Here is a 17,947-nt window from a genome sequence, read left to right on the forward strand (position 1 = left end):
ATCGAAATGACTCATGGTTATCTTGACAAAAATATACAACTTTCAAAAACGTAAAAGTTAAGGTTGGTTTGATGATTAGATTGGATTAGCCTTTATTAGTCTCGCTGGGGATAAATTTACATTTCACAGCAGCAAAGAGATGAATGTTGTAGAAAAGGAACGGAAGAAGTAGAAAAACAAAATACGGGACCTGCTGTAAAGGCAGCCACTCTCGCTGCGCCATCATAAATTGGTATATTTTCCAGTGTCGTCACCCTGGAAGGGGGATTCTCGCATCAGCAGTCCTTTCTGAAACTCAGTTTTTTAATTTATTTGGATGTTTTTTCTTGCTCTCCTTGGTTTCTATTATTACAAATCAATGTCAAAATATGATGTATTGTTGTGTTTATTATTTTACTTTATGTTCACTGTTTTGTAAAGTGCTTTGTAACAGCTGCACCTGTTGCAAAAGAGCAATATAAATTAGGATGTATTATGTATTGTATTTGTGAAATTTTCATCTTTATTAAGTTCATAGAGTTGCTTGTTCTGTACACAAGGGGACATAAGCCAGTGTCTTCTTGTGCCAGTCCCAAGCCCGGATAAATACAGAGGGTTGTGTCAGGAAGGGCATCCGATGTAAAAGCTTGGCCAAAACAAACGTGAATCAAACCTCTGAAGATGGAGGACACTGATTCGCTGTGGCGGCCCCTTGAAGGGAAAAGCCAAAAAGAAAAGAAGACGACGTATTGTATTTGTTGATTTCTACAATACAATAAGTACAGTACTGTATATTCCAAACTCTTCGCAATGTATGTGATATGTTAGACCCTCATTCTTCACTTTTGCAGAAAATTGTTGGCGTTTTAATTTCATAGAATAGCATGACATGAAAATGAAGACTTGTTATTCTTATGTGCTGTACAATTGAAAGTGTGGGGACGTCATGTTCACACTTGGCATCAAAGTGCTGTGAAAGTTGACTTTTTCAAGACTGCGTCGTTCAATTCATGCAGCCGCTTTCTGTCTGTTGTGCTTGGCAAACCACTCGTTGCTTTTGTCATCAGCCATTCCCTGAAAAACAAGTAAAAGAAGACTGATATGTATTTTTTTTCCACATTTATTAAAGCCCTTCATTCTGGGCAAAAATAGATGTTGAAATACAGGTCAAAACAGTGTGATAAATATTTTAGTGTCATTCAATTACAATATTTTCACAAGGGTTTTTCTCTCAGGAGTTATTGTGGCAAACTTCCCTTGTTAGTGCTGAAATGGTTCGAAGCGTTAGGTCTCTGTGGTCACTCCAATACGTTTACATCATTTTGATAGTTTTATCCGAAAACTGACAAATAAAATGCAGTAGAATAACCGACCTTATCAAGAAGCTCATTTCCTTTGGGGTCTACCATGGAAAGCTGTCGAAAAGCTTCATCGCCTACAAAGCAAATTTCATGACCATCCTGAAAGGGAGGAAAAAATAACTCAAGATATATAAAACATCTGACATGTTCATTATTATCCAAAGTAGAATGTGACAACAGATAGTTCAATGAAAATCATTTTATTTAATTTCCTCAATTTGAACATTTAATTACTGTATTTGGTATTGAACACAACAAAAACAAATATCTTGCCTTGAAAATAAATAAGTAAAATTAAAATAGTATTCCAAATAAAGAAAAAAAAGTCAGTTATACATACTATACTGTACATTACTGTAACATACCACAAATAAATGGTCGTACTTTGGATTAAGTTCCATTAACAGGGTTTTGAAATTGAAATAGTAAAACAAAATCCTGAACATGAATAATATTCAGACCCACTACAACAGTATTACTTTCTTTTCATCAGTCATCTGAGCTTTAATAAAGCACTCAAGGTGACACGTTTGTTGTAATCTTGGTACCACAGGTTATGCAACTGGGAAATAAATTATTAAACGTTTCCATGCAGCGCAAGCAATTTATACACACACCACTGGATGTGAAACAGTCCCTTCACAAACAAATGCATGCATCTTAAAATGTATTTTAATGTCTTTGCGTTGTTGTAAGGCACAAGTACTCCATTTGTACTGCTTTGCCTGGCAGACTATGAATGAAATTTGCCAAAATATACCCTCCTTAAATAAATTCATAAACAAAAAAAGCAAAAGAAAACCGAAACAAATAAATAATTTTTCAATAACCAACAAGCTTATGAGTCGTGGTAAATGAAGTTACCGCTGAATAGATTTTTTTGTGTCAATTTTATGTTTTTTTTTTCTAATGTACTTACTGGGTCAGCTAGAATCACCACCTCCACAGTGGCTTTTCCTGGGGTATCCAAGCTCACGAGGGGTGTGAGGATTTTCTGATTCTCCTTTTTCATCAAGGCCTGCAGGTCAGGAAGCTATGGCAATTGGCGTCAAATTAATACAGCACTGAATAATATTATTATTGGTTATATTATTATGAACGTTGAACCTCATGATAGTGAACAACAGTTAATTAAAAGCTGCTTAAGTCTTGATGGCAAAGTGGTGCTGTGCTTAAGTCACTATTGTGGACAAGTGATTAACCGTTATGAACAAGTCTCATGCGTATAGATGAGAAAAGGTTTTGAATACCTGTCCACTGAAATGACTATTATGCAACAATTACACTTTAATTCATAAGTCACTCAGATAATGAATAATACCAATTAAAAAAAAATATGTTTTACTTGATCTCGAGGGCATGAAAAGGCAATCCTTCCAAATGCTGTTCCATGGTTTACAGTCCCATTGATGTCGCGTAGCTCCAGTTTGCACTGTATACACGGAAACATATATGGATGACAATTGAATTTGGAGTCTTTAGAGATTAAATTTACAATTTAGAGAAAAAAAAGTCAAAGTCAGCTTTATTGTCAAATATGCTAATATGCATGACATACAGCACAGATGAAATTACTGTCCTCTCGGACCCAGCATGCAAGGCACTTATAATTACTTTCACAAACAAACATGAAAACGCCAATTTGCCGGGAGAGGGGAGCCGCTGCGTGTTCACGCGCCGCCATCTTGGGAAAAAAATCTTATGTTGAAAGTAAGTTTCCGTCACCTATCAAAATGCCATCATTATTTTAGTTAGATTCAAACAAAATGACTGGTATATCCTTGATAGAATTTGGCTTCTCATACATAGTATGTAGCACAGCTGTTGTTTCCGGAATATGATGTATTCTCAAAACATTAATATATAAGTGTAATATTATGTTTATTCCTTTGAAAAATATTACTTTAATCTGCTACAACCTTATGTCTTTAAAAACTTTATTCTAGAAAAAAATATACTACCTTACCTGTGTGTCTCCAAATCCCAGGAGCACTGTTTTCTTGATATCATCCTTTTCAATAACCGTCATTCCCAACAATTTTGACCAGTATTGAGTGGATTTTGGGAGATCTGATACTCCAAGGCAAACCTTCAGGACAGGGTCTGGAGTAAATAAATCGTCACTGTAACGTAACAATGTAAAGAAAAAGAAGAAAAAGCTCCCTGACACAAAAGAAACCCAATGACACTCGCCTGTGGAGGGCTGTTCTTTGTCGACCAGGTAGAAGGAATACCCTCCAGGAGCCTGTGTCAGGTAAAAGCTGTCCCCCACTTGAGTGAGGGGCCAGCCCAAACGTTTGGCATTGCTGACGGCCTGGCTTGACTGAATGGTAAGACCCTCCAACACAAAATGCAGGTGGTAATAACAATACATCTTGACTCCACAGTCACTTTAGCCCGTTAACACCAAAGATGTCTTCAAACCTACCAAAAAATCATTTCCAAGTTGATATTCAGCCACCCCATAATTGTAGGTCAGTTCAGCAACAAAATGATTGTCCTCTGGACCAAAACCAACCATAGTCTTGCTCCATTTGCCATCGTATGGACTGTGTCGTGGAGAGTTTCATTTTAAAACTTTAGAATGTGCACAACATTAAAAGAGTGTAACTCACCCATTGCATGTTGCCTTGCAGCCTTCGACAAACTCCTCGTGACGCAAAACCTGCAATTCACATTTGAGGACACTTAATTAGTGGTGATAATCGTCCATTATCACCATTGACTGGCCATGATAAACAGCAGGAGAGAAACTCACCTTCATCCCCAAAACATCTCGGTAAAATGTTGCCGTTTTGGCTCGGTCGCCAACTTTAAAAACAAAATGCAGCGCTCGTTTCATGTTCTTCTTAAAAAGACTGTCGTTGGTTCTTTTTTATTATGATTATCCGTGTCACGTGAATGAGACAGAACTTCCGCGTTGATCGGTTTCTCTGCCATCTATTAGCTGCAAGAAAAACGCCAACAATACGGCAAACTGTACGTCATAATTATGATTGTCATATCATAATTTCCAGTTTTAAGGATTTATTCTAACATCCAAGACCTGTATTTTCTTAGTGATACCAGATGATAATAGTTCACGTTTGATCGAATCAAACCGTTGTATAGTAAAATAATAGGAACAATGGAAAAATAGCACGAGATCACTATTAATGGGCACAACTTTCAGAAAACACGACAAAGTATGTTTTTTAATACAGTAAAGTGACCGGTAGGCTCATTGCAGTTAAAACGACATGTTCTCAATACTTTATTTATTCATACAAAACAGGTAGAGGGCGCAGTAAAATAGAAAAAAGACAGGGGTCGTTTAATTGTGATATTACATACGTTTTAGAAACTGTATTAGCTGAATTAAGTGGTAACCACATATTAAACCGCACACACAATGATGTGGAGTAGTACGTAAAACTGTCGCCAGACTTCAGATGGCGCTATAGGCTGGCAGTGGTTACATTGGAAAAGGGAAGAAGACCAGGAAACATGGCGGCCTACATGAGCTGCCTCTTCTCCTTGGAAAGAGCTGTTTTCGCTCCACGGGGGAATATCTTCAGCGTGGAAACTAAACGACACCTGCGCGGACTAAGAAGGAGGCCGGTAAAGGTGATATTTCCAGAAAATGAACAAAATAGAGGAGACAAAACGGTCAAACCGCCAAATTCGGGGGAGAGAAAGGTGGTAAACGATCCAGTGAAAGCAGAACAGTACCCTGGAGACAGAGGTGTTGTGAAGAGCACCAATGTCGAGATACCATCGTCTAAAAGGACTCACGTGGATGGTAAACGTGATCAACTTGACGGAGTTCGCTTCGAAAGGGCTTCACCTGGGGATAAGAGCCTGGCGTGAGTGTTGTTTGCACACCCACGCTGCCTCCCTTAGATTGATGTGATTTTATTTTCTTATAAATGGTTAACAATATAAAAAATGTAAGGATGTGACAAAAAAATTTCAATAATAATTCAGCACGCACTTTCTAATACCATATTAATGTACATTTAAATAGCTTTCAAGTGATGTATATATTATTGTTCTATGACTAAGGAAAAGCTATTGATGTAAAATGATGTAAAAACTAAGTTAGATTTTTATATTTCTGAAGAGTTCAATTGATCAAATTTATTTTTAAGTTAAAAATCAATTTCCTCAAAAGCTGGTCTATCACTAATGTCCATTTTCTAATATTTCTAATATCTGTAATTGAGGCAGTCTGAATTATTAAAATATACAATTCAAATAAAAGCACACAAATGCTTTATAGAGCTGTTGAGACCAGAGTCATGTCATTTGCATTGCAGGAGGTTGGTGAGCGTGGCCCGTTCCCGAACATTTCGGGAGCGGCAAGGCAAGGTCCTGCTGGAGGGTCGTCGATTGTTATGCGACGCTTTAAACGCGGGCGCTGTCCCTCAATCCATCTTCTTCAGCACCCTTGAGCGCTTACGGGAACTTCCTTTGGACAAGCTAAAGAGGGCAACACTCTTCAAAGTCAAGTTTGAAGACATTAAATTGTGGTCTGACATGGTGGCTCCGCAAGGAGTAATAGGTGAGAGTGACTTTTATGGTAAATATGACAGGGTTCAGGAAAAAAAAAAGTTCTACAAAAATATAGTAGAGAAAAAAAAGTACAGTAATTGTGAAAAAGAAATGTTGCTTTAATTGTGAATGAGTTTTAACAATTCCAAAAGAATTTTATATTAGGTTCCAATAGTATTTTTCCCCACACTCAAAATATGACTATTCCCATATCACATCTCCATTTTATGAATCTATTCTATAAAAAGTAACTAGAAACAATAAGAAATTGTTTTTTTCCCAATGTGGCTTTAGTAATGTTCTGTCTTATTTTGTTTTGTTTGTGTGTGCAGGTATATTTTCTCGTCCTGATGCATCTCGACTGAGCTTTTCTCCCAGCAAAGACTCTGTGCCTCTGTCACTCATATGCGACAATATCAGAGACCCTGGCAACGTAGGCACCATGCTGAGATGCGCTGCCGCCGCCGGCTGTCAACAAGTCCTGCTCACTAAAGGTGATTGTCAAGGTATTTTTAACCGTTTTAACCGATCTTTGAAATAACAGTTTCCCGCTATCTCCAGGCTGCGTTGACATATGGGAGCCCAAAGTTCTGCGAGCGGCCATGGGTGCCCACTTCCACCTTCCCATTCATTCTAACCTGAAGTGGGAGGAGGTGGAGGATCATCTCCCCAAGCATGTTGCCGTTCATGTGGCTGACAGCCAACAAAACCAGGAAGTCAACTCCTCTCACAAACCAAGCGATTTTGGCTGGATCAGCACAACACGTGCTCACCGTGACGTCCACTTCGAGGAATCCGAATCCGACGAAGACGAGTTCTCTCTGCCGAAGGTGGACACTGCGCCTTACCATGATGACTGGGCGCGGAGTCCAGTTGCCTTGGTGGTCGGCGGAGAGACACACGGGCTTAGCGTGGAGGCGCTGGAACTGGCAGAAAAGAGATCGGGACTCAGGCTGTTCATTCCCATGGTTCCCCACATGGACAGCTTGAACTCGGCCATGGCGGCCAGCATCCTGTTGTTTGAGGGCAGGAAGCAACTGTTGACAGCTATGCAAAACTCTGGAAGGAAGTGGACTACCAATACTGGATGACATATTCCATAATGTTAAGACATTGTGCTGTGCACTCAACTTCCATAATAAATGTCTCTTTTCTCAACCACTTGAGTCATTATTTTTGCTTTAAAATACCAAAATGCCATCTATTGAGCTTTCGAACCGTGTTCGAATCCATTTCACACACACAGGACATAGGTGAAGTTTTCCTCCGTTCAAAGACGGATTCAGAATGCATAATGTACATTCATCATTCTGATCCGATTTATCCTCACTAAAAGGTTGAATAATTAGGAAAAAAAGTCACATCACATCATGATGACTGTAATCAATCCTCTCACATGTTTTTCATAACAACCAAATATAATAACCCAATGTAAAATAACAAAAGACTAGCTGTCAGAAATGTGCATTGTAAGCCTCATAATACCTCTTGAAATGTGTCATAATAAATGCAACCTTCAATAGCCGCAGACAAAATTCTGCATTCAATTTATTCTTTTTTTCTTCTTCTCTTCTTTGTTTTTAAAGTTCGATGGTCTAGGCGTGAAAAACATGTGACAAGTAGGTCCGCTGGGCTTCGCTAGAATCCAGAAATGCTATTTTAATAATGCCATATGTGAAAAAAAAACAAAATAATCTTAATATATATTAACTGTAAGGGGTGATAGAGTCAATGCAAGGCACCACAGGAGATGGAGAGTAAAAAAAAAAAAGGTAAAATAGTAAAAAGTGAATGATGACTGCAGGAGTGCATTAATGACGATTGTAGAGTCCCGTTCTTGTCTGTATTTAGACCTCTTGTTTCAGATGGGCTCAGGTTTGAGCTCATCTGCCAGGAAGTCGCCAACAAACTGCTCCACCACGTCCGGCGTGATCTCTTCGACGTCGCGCACGTATTTGGCTCGTGCCGACATGTCGAGGATGGTGAGTAGCGGCGCTGCCTCAGGCAGATTTGTGTAGTCACGCAATGAGTCGCTCATGTCGTCCTGTGGTGAAAATGAAGACGATTAAGGGGTCTGTTGTATATTTGCTCTTCATCTCACTCCAATATTAGTATGGTGTCCTACCGTTAGAACCCTGTAACCAGGAAGTATTTGAACATAAATCATGGCGCCAGATAATACAGTATTACAACTTACTGGGCATATATTCTTTATCCTCTTTGCAGAATGATTAACATTGCTAGGCTTTCTAATGAGCACAGGGGACAGCACATTTGTCCACTGAGTTGAAGCAAAAAAAAAATGTTTTGTTGTTGATGTTTTTTTTTGGTAGCTGCAGGAAGCCTAGCAACTTGCATGCCACTGATTGAGTGGGTATGTACGTGTGTCCTGAGACAGGAAGTGAGATGTGAGCGCAATCAGGATGTGAAAATGAAACTGATTTCATCGGCGACAAAGGTAAAAGACAGGAAATTAAAACCAAAGGCTTTGTGAATGTAAAATATCTTTGGCTTTCGAGGGATTCGTGTTTCGAGTGTATTCACAAGATTTTTAGGCCAATATCATGGTGGGCTGCAGACAGAAAATGTATGCCCCCCCCTCTCAGTTTGTTGCGTGAAATACAAACTGGAAGCTACAGAATAATTCCCACTACTCAAATCTCCTTCAGCCCCATCTTGATCTTTGCACATGTGCGCTAAATGATATTCACCCCATGATGGAAGTGATGTTTTCTTTTCCTCACCTCTCCGGCCACAAAGAAGAGCAGCGGCGTCTCCTCCTCCTTAGCTTTGTACTTAGTCATTAGCTTCTCAGCGATTGGTCGGATCAGTTCCTTGGCCGGCTCCAGTTCGCCTTCATCCTCGGCGTCTGAAGAGAACAACAGATGGTACGTGTCATGTTTTGCTATACGGTTTGTGACCTCAACACACATCAGGAGGGTGTCGAATTTAGTCGGTTACTGTGAAAAACTCTTGGTCCTTCAAAAATTTGGAAGACATGTCAATCATGGGTGTACGGAAAAGAAATCCAAAGAAGCTATGCCCGGGAGTGTCTCAATGTACCCACGAACAATGAAACTTCTCCAGAATGTACCACTTGATTTTCAAAATTCTTGACGCATTGTACAGTGAGACCTCAACTTACGAACTTAATTGGTTCCCAGACAGAGTGTGTAAGGCTAAAAGTGTGTATCTAAAAAAAAAAATCCCATAGGAAACCATTAAAATGGGAATAATCCGTTCCCGGGTTTCCATAAAATATACTTTTCAACTAAATAAGTCTTAAAACTACACACAACATACCTTATTCTATGTATCATAAATGTGCTATTGTATTGTAATGAAAGAAATACACTGCATTGTAGCATAAAGTCACTTTATTTACATTTGTGATGGTCATTTATGGCTTGATGGAATGGCGTTGGAGGTCGAAGGTCAAAGGGAATTGCTGTTTGGAAAGAGAGGCGCATTACATGACGACTGTAATTAAAGAAATAAACTGTGCTGTAAAATAAAGTTTTATTTACCTTACCTTTTATTTACCTTTTTGATGGTCATTGATGGCTGTTCGGTCGTGTGCTTCCGCCGAAGATCACTCCGCCAGCCGTGGTGGTTGTGTATTATGAAACTAGTGCTTATTATAAGGTTTAATTTTCACAAATTTGACGTTTGTAAGACAAAAAGTTTGTAAGTTGAGGTCTCACAGTACTATGAAGTGGCCATTTCAACCAGACACAAAATTTTGACAGACTCATTATTTTCAAATCCCATCCCATGAAACTAATAACTTTGCTCTTTGTTTGAATTTCAGCCCCCACCAAACCAATTTCCCTTACTAGTGTGAAATTTGGTATTAACGATATATCATGAGTTATCATCAAAAGTCTGAGAAAGCCAAGTCCGCAATAAAATAACAAAATAAACATTGCGGTAAAGAAGCCATTTGATTTGAAGCGGCCATTTTTGAGGGTCCTTCACAGGGTTAATTGTCCCAGATATCGAGTCGGACTCCTCCCAAATTGGAAATGTGCATACTTGACAGGATGGGGACAACATACGGTGAGATATTTCAATCAATATCGACAATGGCCGCCGACTCACCCACAAAGAGGACGAGACAGGGTCCTTCGTGGAGCTGCGCAGCGTTAGCCTCGCTGAGTTCCAGTACTGGGCGCGGGTGCCACGGGAAAAGTTGGCATTCCGGGTCATTCAGCACCTCTACGCGGCCCTGTCGCGTGATCACATGACCTTCGGTGTCCAACAGAATCAGGGTGGGAATACCTGAATAGGGATAAAATATAATAGAATGGGAAATGGATGATTGTCTTGATACCATATTGTAATCCCATTCATAAAACAATGTTTTAGAGGTTTAAAATTAAAACAAAAGCAACATGGCGGTTTTACCATGTTTATTTTTTGTCATAATTATTTCATATTTTTTGGGGGCAAATGAGTTAAAATTGAGACACCAAACTCCAGTACTAATACAATGACAGCACATTTGTCCACTGAGTTGAAGCAAAAAAAAAATGTTTTGTTGTTGATGTTTTTTTTTGGTAGCTGCAGGAAGCCTAGCAACTTGCATGCCACTGATTGAGTGGGTATGTACGTGTGTCCTGAGACAGGAAGTGAGATGTGAGCGCAATCAGGATGTGAAAATGAAACTGATTTCATCGGCGACAAAGGTAAAAGACAGGAAATTAAAACCAAAGGCTTTGTGAATGTAAAATATCTTTGGCTTTCGAGGGATTCGTGTTTCGAGTGTATTCACAAGATTTTTAGGCCAATATCATGGTGGGCTGCAGACAGAAAATGTATGCCCCCCCCTCTCAGTTTGTTGCGTGAAATACAAACTGGAAGCTACAGAATAATTCCCACTACTCAAATCTCCTTCAGCCCCATCTTGATCTTTGCACATGTGCGCTAAATGATATTCACCCCATGATGGAAGTGATGTTTTCTTTTCCTCACCTCTCCGGCCACAAAGAAGAGCAGCGGCGTCTCCTCCTCCTTAGCTTTGTACTTAGTCATTAGCTTCTCAGCGATTGGTCGGATCAGTTCCTTGGCCGGCTCCAGTTCGCCTTCATCCTCGGCGTCTGAAGAGAACAACAGATGGTACGTGTCATGTTTTGCTATACGGTTTGTGACCTCAACACACATCAGGAGGGTGTCGAATTTAGTCGGTTACTGTGAAAAACTCTTGGTCCTTCAAAAATTTGGAAGACATGTCAATCATGGGTGTACGGAAAAGAAATCCAAAGAAGCTATGCCCGGGAGTGTCTCAATGTACCCACGAACAATGAAACTTCTCCAGAATGTACCACTTGATTTTCAAAATTCTTGACGCATTGTACAGTGAGACCTCAACTTACGAACTTAATTGGTTCCCAGACAGAGTGTGTAAGGCTAAAAGTGTGTATCTAAAAAAAAAAATCCCATAGGAAACCATTAAAATGGGAATAATCCGTTCCCGGGTTTCCATAAAATATACTTTTCAACTAAATAAGTCTTAAAACTACACACAACATACCTTATTCTATGTATCATAAATGTGCTATTGTATTGTAATGAAAGAAATACACTGCATTGTAGCATAAAGTCACTTTATTTACATTTGTGATGGTCATTTATGGCTTGATGGAATGGCGTTGGAGGTCGAAGGTCAAAGGGAATTGCTGTTTGGAAAGAGAGGCGCATTACATGACGACTGTAATTAAAGAAATAAACTGTGCTGTAAAATAAAGTTTTATTTACCTTACCTTTTATTTACCTTTTTGATGGTCATTGATGGCTGTTCGGTCGTGTGCTTCCGCCGAAGATCACTCCGCCAGCCGTGGTGGTTGTGTATTATGAAACTAGTGCTTATTATAAGGTTTAATTTTCACAAATTTGACGTTTGTAAGACAAAAAGTTTGTAAGTTGAGGTCTCACAGTACTATGAAGTGGCCATTTCAACCAGACACAAAATTTTGACAGACTCATTATTTTCAAATCCCATCCCATGAAACTAATAACTTTGCTCTTTGTTTGAATTTCAGCCCCCACCAAACCAATTTCCCTTACTAGTGTGAAATTTGGTATTAACGATATATCATGAGTTATCATCAAAAGTCTGAGAAAGCCAAGTCCGCAATAAAATAACAAAATAAACATTGCGGTAAAGAAGCCATTTGATTTGAAGCGGCCATTTTTGAGGGTCCTTCACAGGGTTAATTGTCCCAGATATCGAGTCGGACTCCTCCCAAATTGGAAATGTGCATACTTGACAGGATGGGGACAACATACGGTGAGATATTTCAATCAATATCGACAATGGCCGCCGACTCACCCACAAAGAGGACGAGACAGGGTCCTTCGTGGAGCTGCGCAGCGTTAGCCTCGCTGAGTTCCAGTACTGGGCGCGGGTGCCACGGGAAAAGTTGGCATTCCGGGTCATTCAGCACCTCTACGCGGCCCTGTCGCGTGATCACATGACCTTCGGTGTCCAACAGAATCAGGGTGGGAATACCTGAATAGGGATAAAATATAATAGAATGGGAAATGGATGATTGTCTTGATACCATATTGTAATCCCATTCATAAAACAATGTTTTAGAGGTTTAAAATTAAAACAAAAGCAACATGGCGGTTTTACCATGTTTATTTTTTGTCATAATTATTTCATATTTTTTGGGGGCAAATGAGTTAAAATTGAGACACCAAACTCCAGTACTAATACAATAATACAACATAATCCATATTTACGGTATTTATACAGCATGATTTTTGCAATGTTGATTTTATGTCACAGAAGAAGGCAAAGGTCATGTGTATTTTTGATCCGACCATTTCCACCCTGCTTATCCCCACAGTAGGATCACGGGTGATTGGAGCCTATCCTAGATGACTTGGGGGTGCTCGTTTTAGTACCTCCGACTAGTCCGCAGTCAAAAAGAAATAAGACATAGCGTAAAAAAAAAAAAAAAAAAAGTGGGGCAAGTGTCACCGTTCATCAAATGAAAATCTCATCCGGTTATGTGGACTCAAGGCAGGCTAGAGTAGGTAAAGCAGGTGGGAGCGGTCGGGGTGGGGGTAGGTTGACATCTCTGCATTCCTCACATGCTTTGGAGGAAAAACCTCGTAACCCCGTTAGCTTCACTTATTTGAGTCAGGGAATGAAGAAGAGGTGTGGGGAACATATAAGCGTAAACTGGATGACAAGGCAAACTCAGGAACTCGTAAAAATTCCAAGCTGCAACGAGAGATGCAATTCTGACAATTTAGGAAATATAAGTGCATATTCGACAGCAGTTAAGCTATTCAGGAAAAATAATAACTGTGAAAAGAGCTTCTAAGGAAGAAAAAAAAGCTGTTAGGGATGCAAATTTTCTGACTGTATCTAACTAGACTAAATCCACCCCTGCACTGAACGGTGGCCGAATCTCATTTCCACATTCAGGACCAAAAAACAAGACTGCAAAAACTGCAGTAAGATTATAATCAGAATCAGAAAGCTTTTAATAGTCCCACAGCGGGGAAATATGCAATCTACAGCAGCAAAATTGAAAGGGATGGAGGATTGGGGGGGGGGGGGGGGGTCAAAAGTTATTCAGAAATGTCAGGAGATTGAAATGTACAACTGCACAAAAAAAGTCATAAAAAGAACTAGACCAGGGGTGTCCAAAGTCGGTCCTCGAGGGCCGCCGTCCTGCCTGTTTTCCAGTTCTCCCAGGAGCAACGCACCTGATTCAAATCATCAGGACCATTTTGATGCTGCTTCAGAGCTGGCTGATGAGCTGATCATTTGAATCAGGTGTGTTGCTCCTGGGAGAGCTGGAAAACAGGCAGGACGGCGGCCCTCGAGGACCGACTTTGGACACCCCTGAACTAGACGTTTTGCAAAGTATAAAATACAGTATAAAAAGCACATTATATATATATATATATATATATATATATATATATATATATATATATATATATATATATATATATATATATATATATATATATTTATATATTTATGACCATTTTTAAACATTGCATGAGAGCGATTGTGACATTTTAATGAATGGGCGCAGAATGTGTAGTGGCTCCCCTTTTTTTCAACACCCTACTTTCTAAATCAGCACACCTTTAACCCCTTTTCAAAATTGTGTAACATGTATTTTTTTTCATCTGTCAGGGGCCACATAAAATGGATGGCGGGCCGCGGATGGCCCCCGAGCCGTAGTTTGGACATCAGCAATGACGCTTCGCATTAAAGGACAACCGACACCATTTTTTTTTCCTAACTGTCATCAGAAAAACGTTTTATAGCATCTAAAATACCCAAAACACATGGGCTGATATTTTTAGTCAAATGAAAAACATCAATAAAAATTACTTAAAGTGTGCTAAAACTGCAACAAATTGAGCTGCGAATTGTGGATTTTCAGAAGATCCTGCCCCCTTGTTCGTGATGTCACGCCAAGACGTCTTGCCTTGCTGGAGAATCAAAACAATGGCTTCCGATTCGGAGAAGATGCTTTCTTGTTACGCATCCAGTTATGAATATGATTCAAATAGTTCTGAAGAGGAAAGCATAAATATTTGCAATCGATTAAAGATTTGTCTCCTGGGAATTTGTGTCAGCAAATATCAAATAGTTGTCTTGGTGCAACACACAACTATTCACCATCGCGTCATTTATGTTTTCCTTCTAATTTCGCCATCAACACTGATCAACACAGTTTTCAGACCAAACAAATTACCGCAAAATGCATTGTGTGTCGCTTTCTCGCTCAGGGGGCATTCCCTCCGTGACGTCAGGAATCGTCACGAACTCAAAAATAAGACTTCCGGAACATTCAGCGAGACTCTTAAAACGTAAACTATAGCTATATGTGTGGAATCTTTGGAAAATACGCTCAGTAGAAGTCATTTGAAGTGATTTTACAAATTATGGACACAACTTGTCGGAGGCGTCGGTTGTCCTTTAAGGGTTAGCATTAAGCTCAAACACTTATGTAAGTTTGTCTTGTCGTTCAGTGGTTCGGTTAAATACACAATGAACAGATCTCAGTTTTATGTTTACTTTGATAGTAAATATTAACTGGGAATGGCAATAAACAGCTCCAAGCAAACATATGGTTCCTTTCCTTCGAAAGCCGGTGGCCATTTTGTAAACTGCACACAGCACATTTGTGCGCCAAGATTCCACTGTGTTTCTGTATCGTGCACCTGAATGCAGTATGAGAGGAGCACCTTGTTACCTTGAATCCCATACAGCCTGTTGAGTCGCGAGCGTCGAGCTTCGTCTGAATATGGTACCGCTAACCAGGGCATCTCGCTGAAGTACTGCTGAAAAGACTCCTCAGACCTACAAGAAGGATAAATTAGACATGTGTGCCTCTTAACTCATTCACTGCCAGACGACGTGATAAAATGCGTCCACTTGCCACGGTTTTTGTCATTGTCACTCAAATTGCAGGGCACACAGAATATTGAGTTTCAGGACTACATAAACGTTCTATTCAGCGTAAGAAACCTTAGAGTCTCTTCTTTCATCAGAAAAAGAGAGTAAATTCCTAAATTATATGGGTCTGGAGTTATCTGAGCTTTAAATGGGGTCGGCTGTACAAAATACAATTGAATACTGTACATATATATTAATTTATATGGCGCTTTAACAACAGCTGAAGCTGTAACAAAGCGCTAACATGGAACAAAAAGCAAATATTGCCCCCTTGTTGAAGGTGAAAACATTGTCAGAGGTCTGACCAGCGCTTTATCGGCACCCCCGCCCGCAAAAAAACAAAACAAAAAAAAACAAATTCGGGAATGGCAGTGAATGAGTTAATAAATAGACGTCATACAGGAAACTGTCTCATGGTAGCTTACCTGTCAGCGCTGACAAAAACAATCTCAAACTTTTGACCCGACTCTTTGACCGTGCGATACGACTCCACCAACACTCGTGTCAAACTGCGGCACGGTGGACACTGAAAGACAACAAAAGAGATAATAAATAGACTTTATTGTTCCTGTGACAAAGTGGTCATTTATAATAATAATAATAATAATAATAATAATACATTTTATACCATGAGGATGTAGCCTTTCTTCCCTGGTAGTATTTACACTATATTTATCCAAGAAAAATGTTGTAATCAATTGAGACGTTAATTGTTTTTATATTTAGGAAAAACAGGAAATATAAGCGGGCGAAATGAGTTGTCTTCACAGGGTGTCCGGGTTTTCCCTTAGAAGAAGTGGTGGTTGGAAGTGAATAGGCAGGAGAAAATGGATGTAATAAATAGATGAAAATATTTCACACCAAAGTTGTACATTTTTTCAATAAACTATGTGTAATTGTGAAAATCGTATCGTTTATTTGTGAAAAAAAAAAAAAAAAAAAAAAAAAAGATTTTAGTCATAATTGTGTAAAAAAAAAAGATTTGTCGCTGTTAAGCGCGATGACGTTTTTCACCGCTTGGGGGCGCATTACGGCTTACGACAGGCTCGTTTTCTTACCCTTGCAATCCACATAACTTGGTGCTGGGCGTTATTGTGGAGCAAAACAATCCTCTTTCTGGTCCATCTCTGTGTCATGCGTAATTGTGGTTTGGTGCAGTCAACCCTTCAATAGAAGCTTTCTGTTTCTGGCAGCTTCAGGGCCAGCGGGGGCCAGCGTTTACGCCAGTGATGGGATGAAAGTACGTACATAAAAAAATCCATGACTGCTATACTTTAGTAACATTTTCATGTTTCCTTTTTTGCGTACAGTATTTATTTTTTGCACGTCTCACTTTTCATCCGCAAATTCGGACATGTGTATGCATACTTCTCCTCTGTCAAAAAAGTATTGTGACTTTTTTCCAACCTTAATGGACAGTGAAACAATATGAAAAAAGTTGAAAAAAGAGCTAAAGGTCAACTGCGGCGAATATCTTCACATAAATGTTACTCGCCGCCTCTGAGGTGAGCGTCAATCAAAGAGCCTCACCCAGTGCGCCGAAAAGTAGACCCCCACATGGTGGCCCTCCAAGGAAGCGCTGTCTGTCGACTGCCTGTTGCTCCTGAGCAGTGGCCCCTCGACTACCTCCGCAAACGGTTTGGGCCCCCAGGGGAACTCCAGGCCTATGAAGAGGAGAGAGGGAACAATATAAGGCAGGTGTTGTCTAAATAAAGGGCCTTGAGGGTCATTTGGAGCCCGCTGCTAAAGTTTGAATGACAAAAGACTATATATATATATCTACTGCAAAATTGAAGTTGATTAAATGCTGATTTCATTGGATTTTGTTTTCAGCACAGAATAGCAAGAGCGTAGTCTAATTTTTTATTTTTATTTTTACAGTGTAAAATGTTGAATACAAATTTGACATACGGCTTTTACATTTAAAATTGCAAAGATATCACAATGTTACAAGAGCACACTTGGAATTTTAAAATGTAAATATAGTTTGGTGAAAATCCATCAGAGCATTTTAAAATTTAAACCTGGAAAGAAATGTTAATATAAGAAGTATTAGAAGTATTTTTGGAGCCTTTTCGATTTCAAGAGCATCAATGAAAACAACTGCACATAGACAGAGAGCTCGACCAATCATCAGAACTGTGGTGAAGTCATTCCAAATAATAAGGAGAAATGTCGAGTTAGAGACATTTTGGGGAAGTATTTTGAATTTCCTTCTGTCTTTTGCATTTTGCAATTTCGCACAGTGTATGAAATCCTTTTGAAGTTATTTGGATGTCTGGAAGATGACGAAATACAAATATAATGGAGTCTTTGAGGATTAATTTAATTAACATGCTTCCACCAAAAAAACTATTTCTTGACTTTGAAGAAGCCACCACATATTATGTTTAGAGTTCCGGATGAACTTGACATGGATTTTGTTTTTCGAAGCTGTGAGGACAGAACTGACAGTGTTTTTAAAACGATCAAGGACAATTTTCAGTTGATGAATATAACAGATGTGTTTCATAAGCGTCAAAGAATGTTTTCAACGGATTTGCTTGACGCCACAAATAATCACAACAATGATAAAATAGGAACTCTAGCCGAGTTAATGCATGTCTGCCATTTGGATGATACCTTTAATTATAAT

At 39.4% G+C, this 17,947-nt stretch overlaps 3 protein-coding genes across 3 annotated transcripts in view; 1 reads left to right on the forward strand and 2 right to left on the reverse strand.

The window, feature by feature from the left end:
* Positions 1–80: 80 nt before the first annotated feature.
* Positions 81–4,259, reverse strand: glod4 (glyoxalase domain containing 4). The gene is made up of 9 exons (XM_089013613.1): positions 4,099–4,259; positions 3,956–4,005; positions 3,769–3,889; positions 3,534–3,678; positions 3,307–3,443; positions 2,686–2,772; positions 2,260–2,373; positions 1,353–1,439; positions 81–1,053 (listed from the first exon to the last, which is right to left on the reverse strand). Exons 1-9 carry the CDS (start codon positions 4,180–4,182, stop codon positions 988–990), a joined length of 891 nt encoding a protein of 296 aa, XP_088869739.1. The 5' UTR covers positions 4,183–4,259; the 3' UTR covers positions 81–987.
* A 532-nt stretch (positions 4,260–4,791) lies between these two features.
* mrm3a (mitochondrial rRNA methyltransferase 3a) lies at positions 4,792–7,100 on the forward strand. Its single transcript, XM_089014228.1, has 4 exons — positions 4,792–5,185; positions 5,639–5,883; positions 6,206–6,367; positions 6,435–7,100. The coding sequence occupies exons 1-4, from the start codon at positions 4,827–4,829 to the stop codon at positions 6,962–6,964; spliced, it is 1,296 nt and encodes a 431-aa protein (XP_088870354.1). The 5' UTR covers positions 4,792–4,826; the 3' UTR covers positions 6,965–7,100.
* A 325-nt stretch (positions 7,101–7,425) lies between these two features.
* The window catches only part of nxn (nucleoredoxin), a 39,220-nt gene continuing 28,698 nt past the window's right edge, over positions 7,426–17,947 (reverse strand). The window contains exons 3-8 of the mRNA XM_089014229.1: positions 16,843–16,976; positions 15,738–15,838; positions 15,110–15,216; positions 12,205–12,384; positions 10,848–10,972; positions 7,426–7,917 (exon numbers count right to left, since the gene is read on the reverse strand). Of these exons, the coding sequence (XP_088870355.1) occupies positions 7,735–7,917; positions 10,848–10,972; positions 12,205–12,384; positions 15,110–15,216; positions 15,738–15,838; positions 16,843–16,976 (830 nt within the window). The 3' untranslated portion in view covers positions 7,426–7,734. The remainder of the gene's footprint in view (positions 7,918–10,847; positions 10,973–12,204; positions 12,385–15,109; positions 15,217–15,737; positions 15,839–16,842; positions 16,977–17,947) is intronic.

This window comes from Hippocampus bargibanti, linkage group LG14 (genome assembly GCF_051943395.1).
Source record: "Hippocampus bargibanti isolate YZ-2025 linkage group LG14, ASM5194339v1, whole genome shotgun sequence".
Classification (NCBI taxonomy): Eukaryota; Metazoa; Chordata; class Actinopteri; order Syngnathiformes; family Syngnathidae; genus Hippocampus; species Hippocampus bargibanti.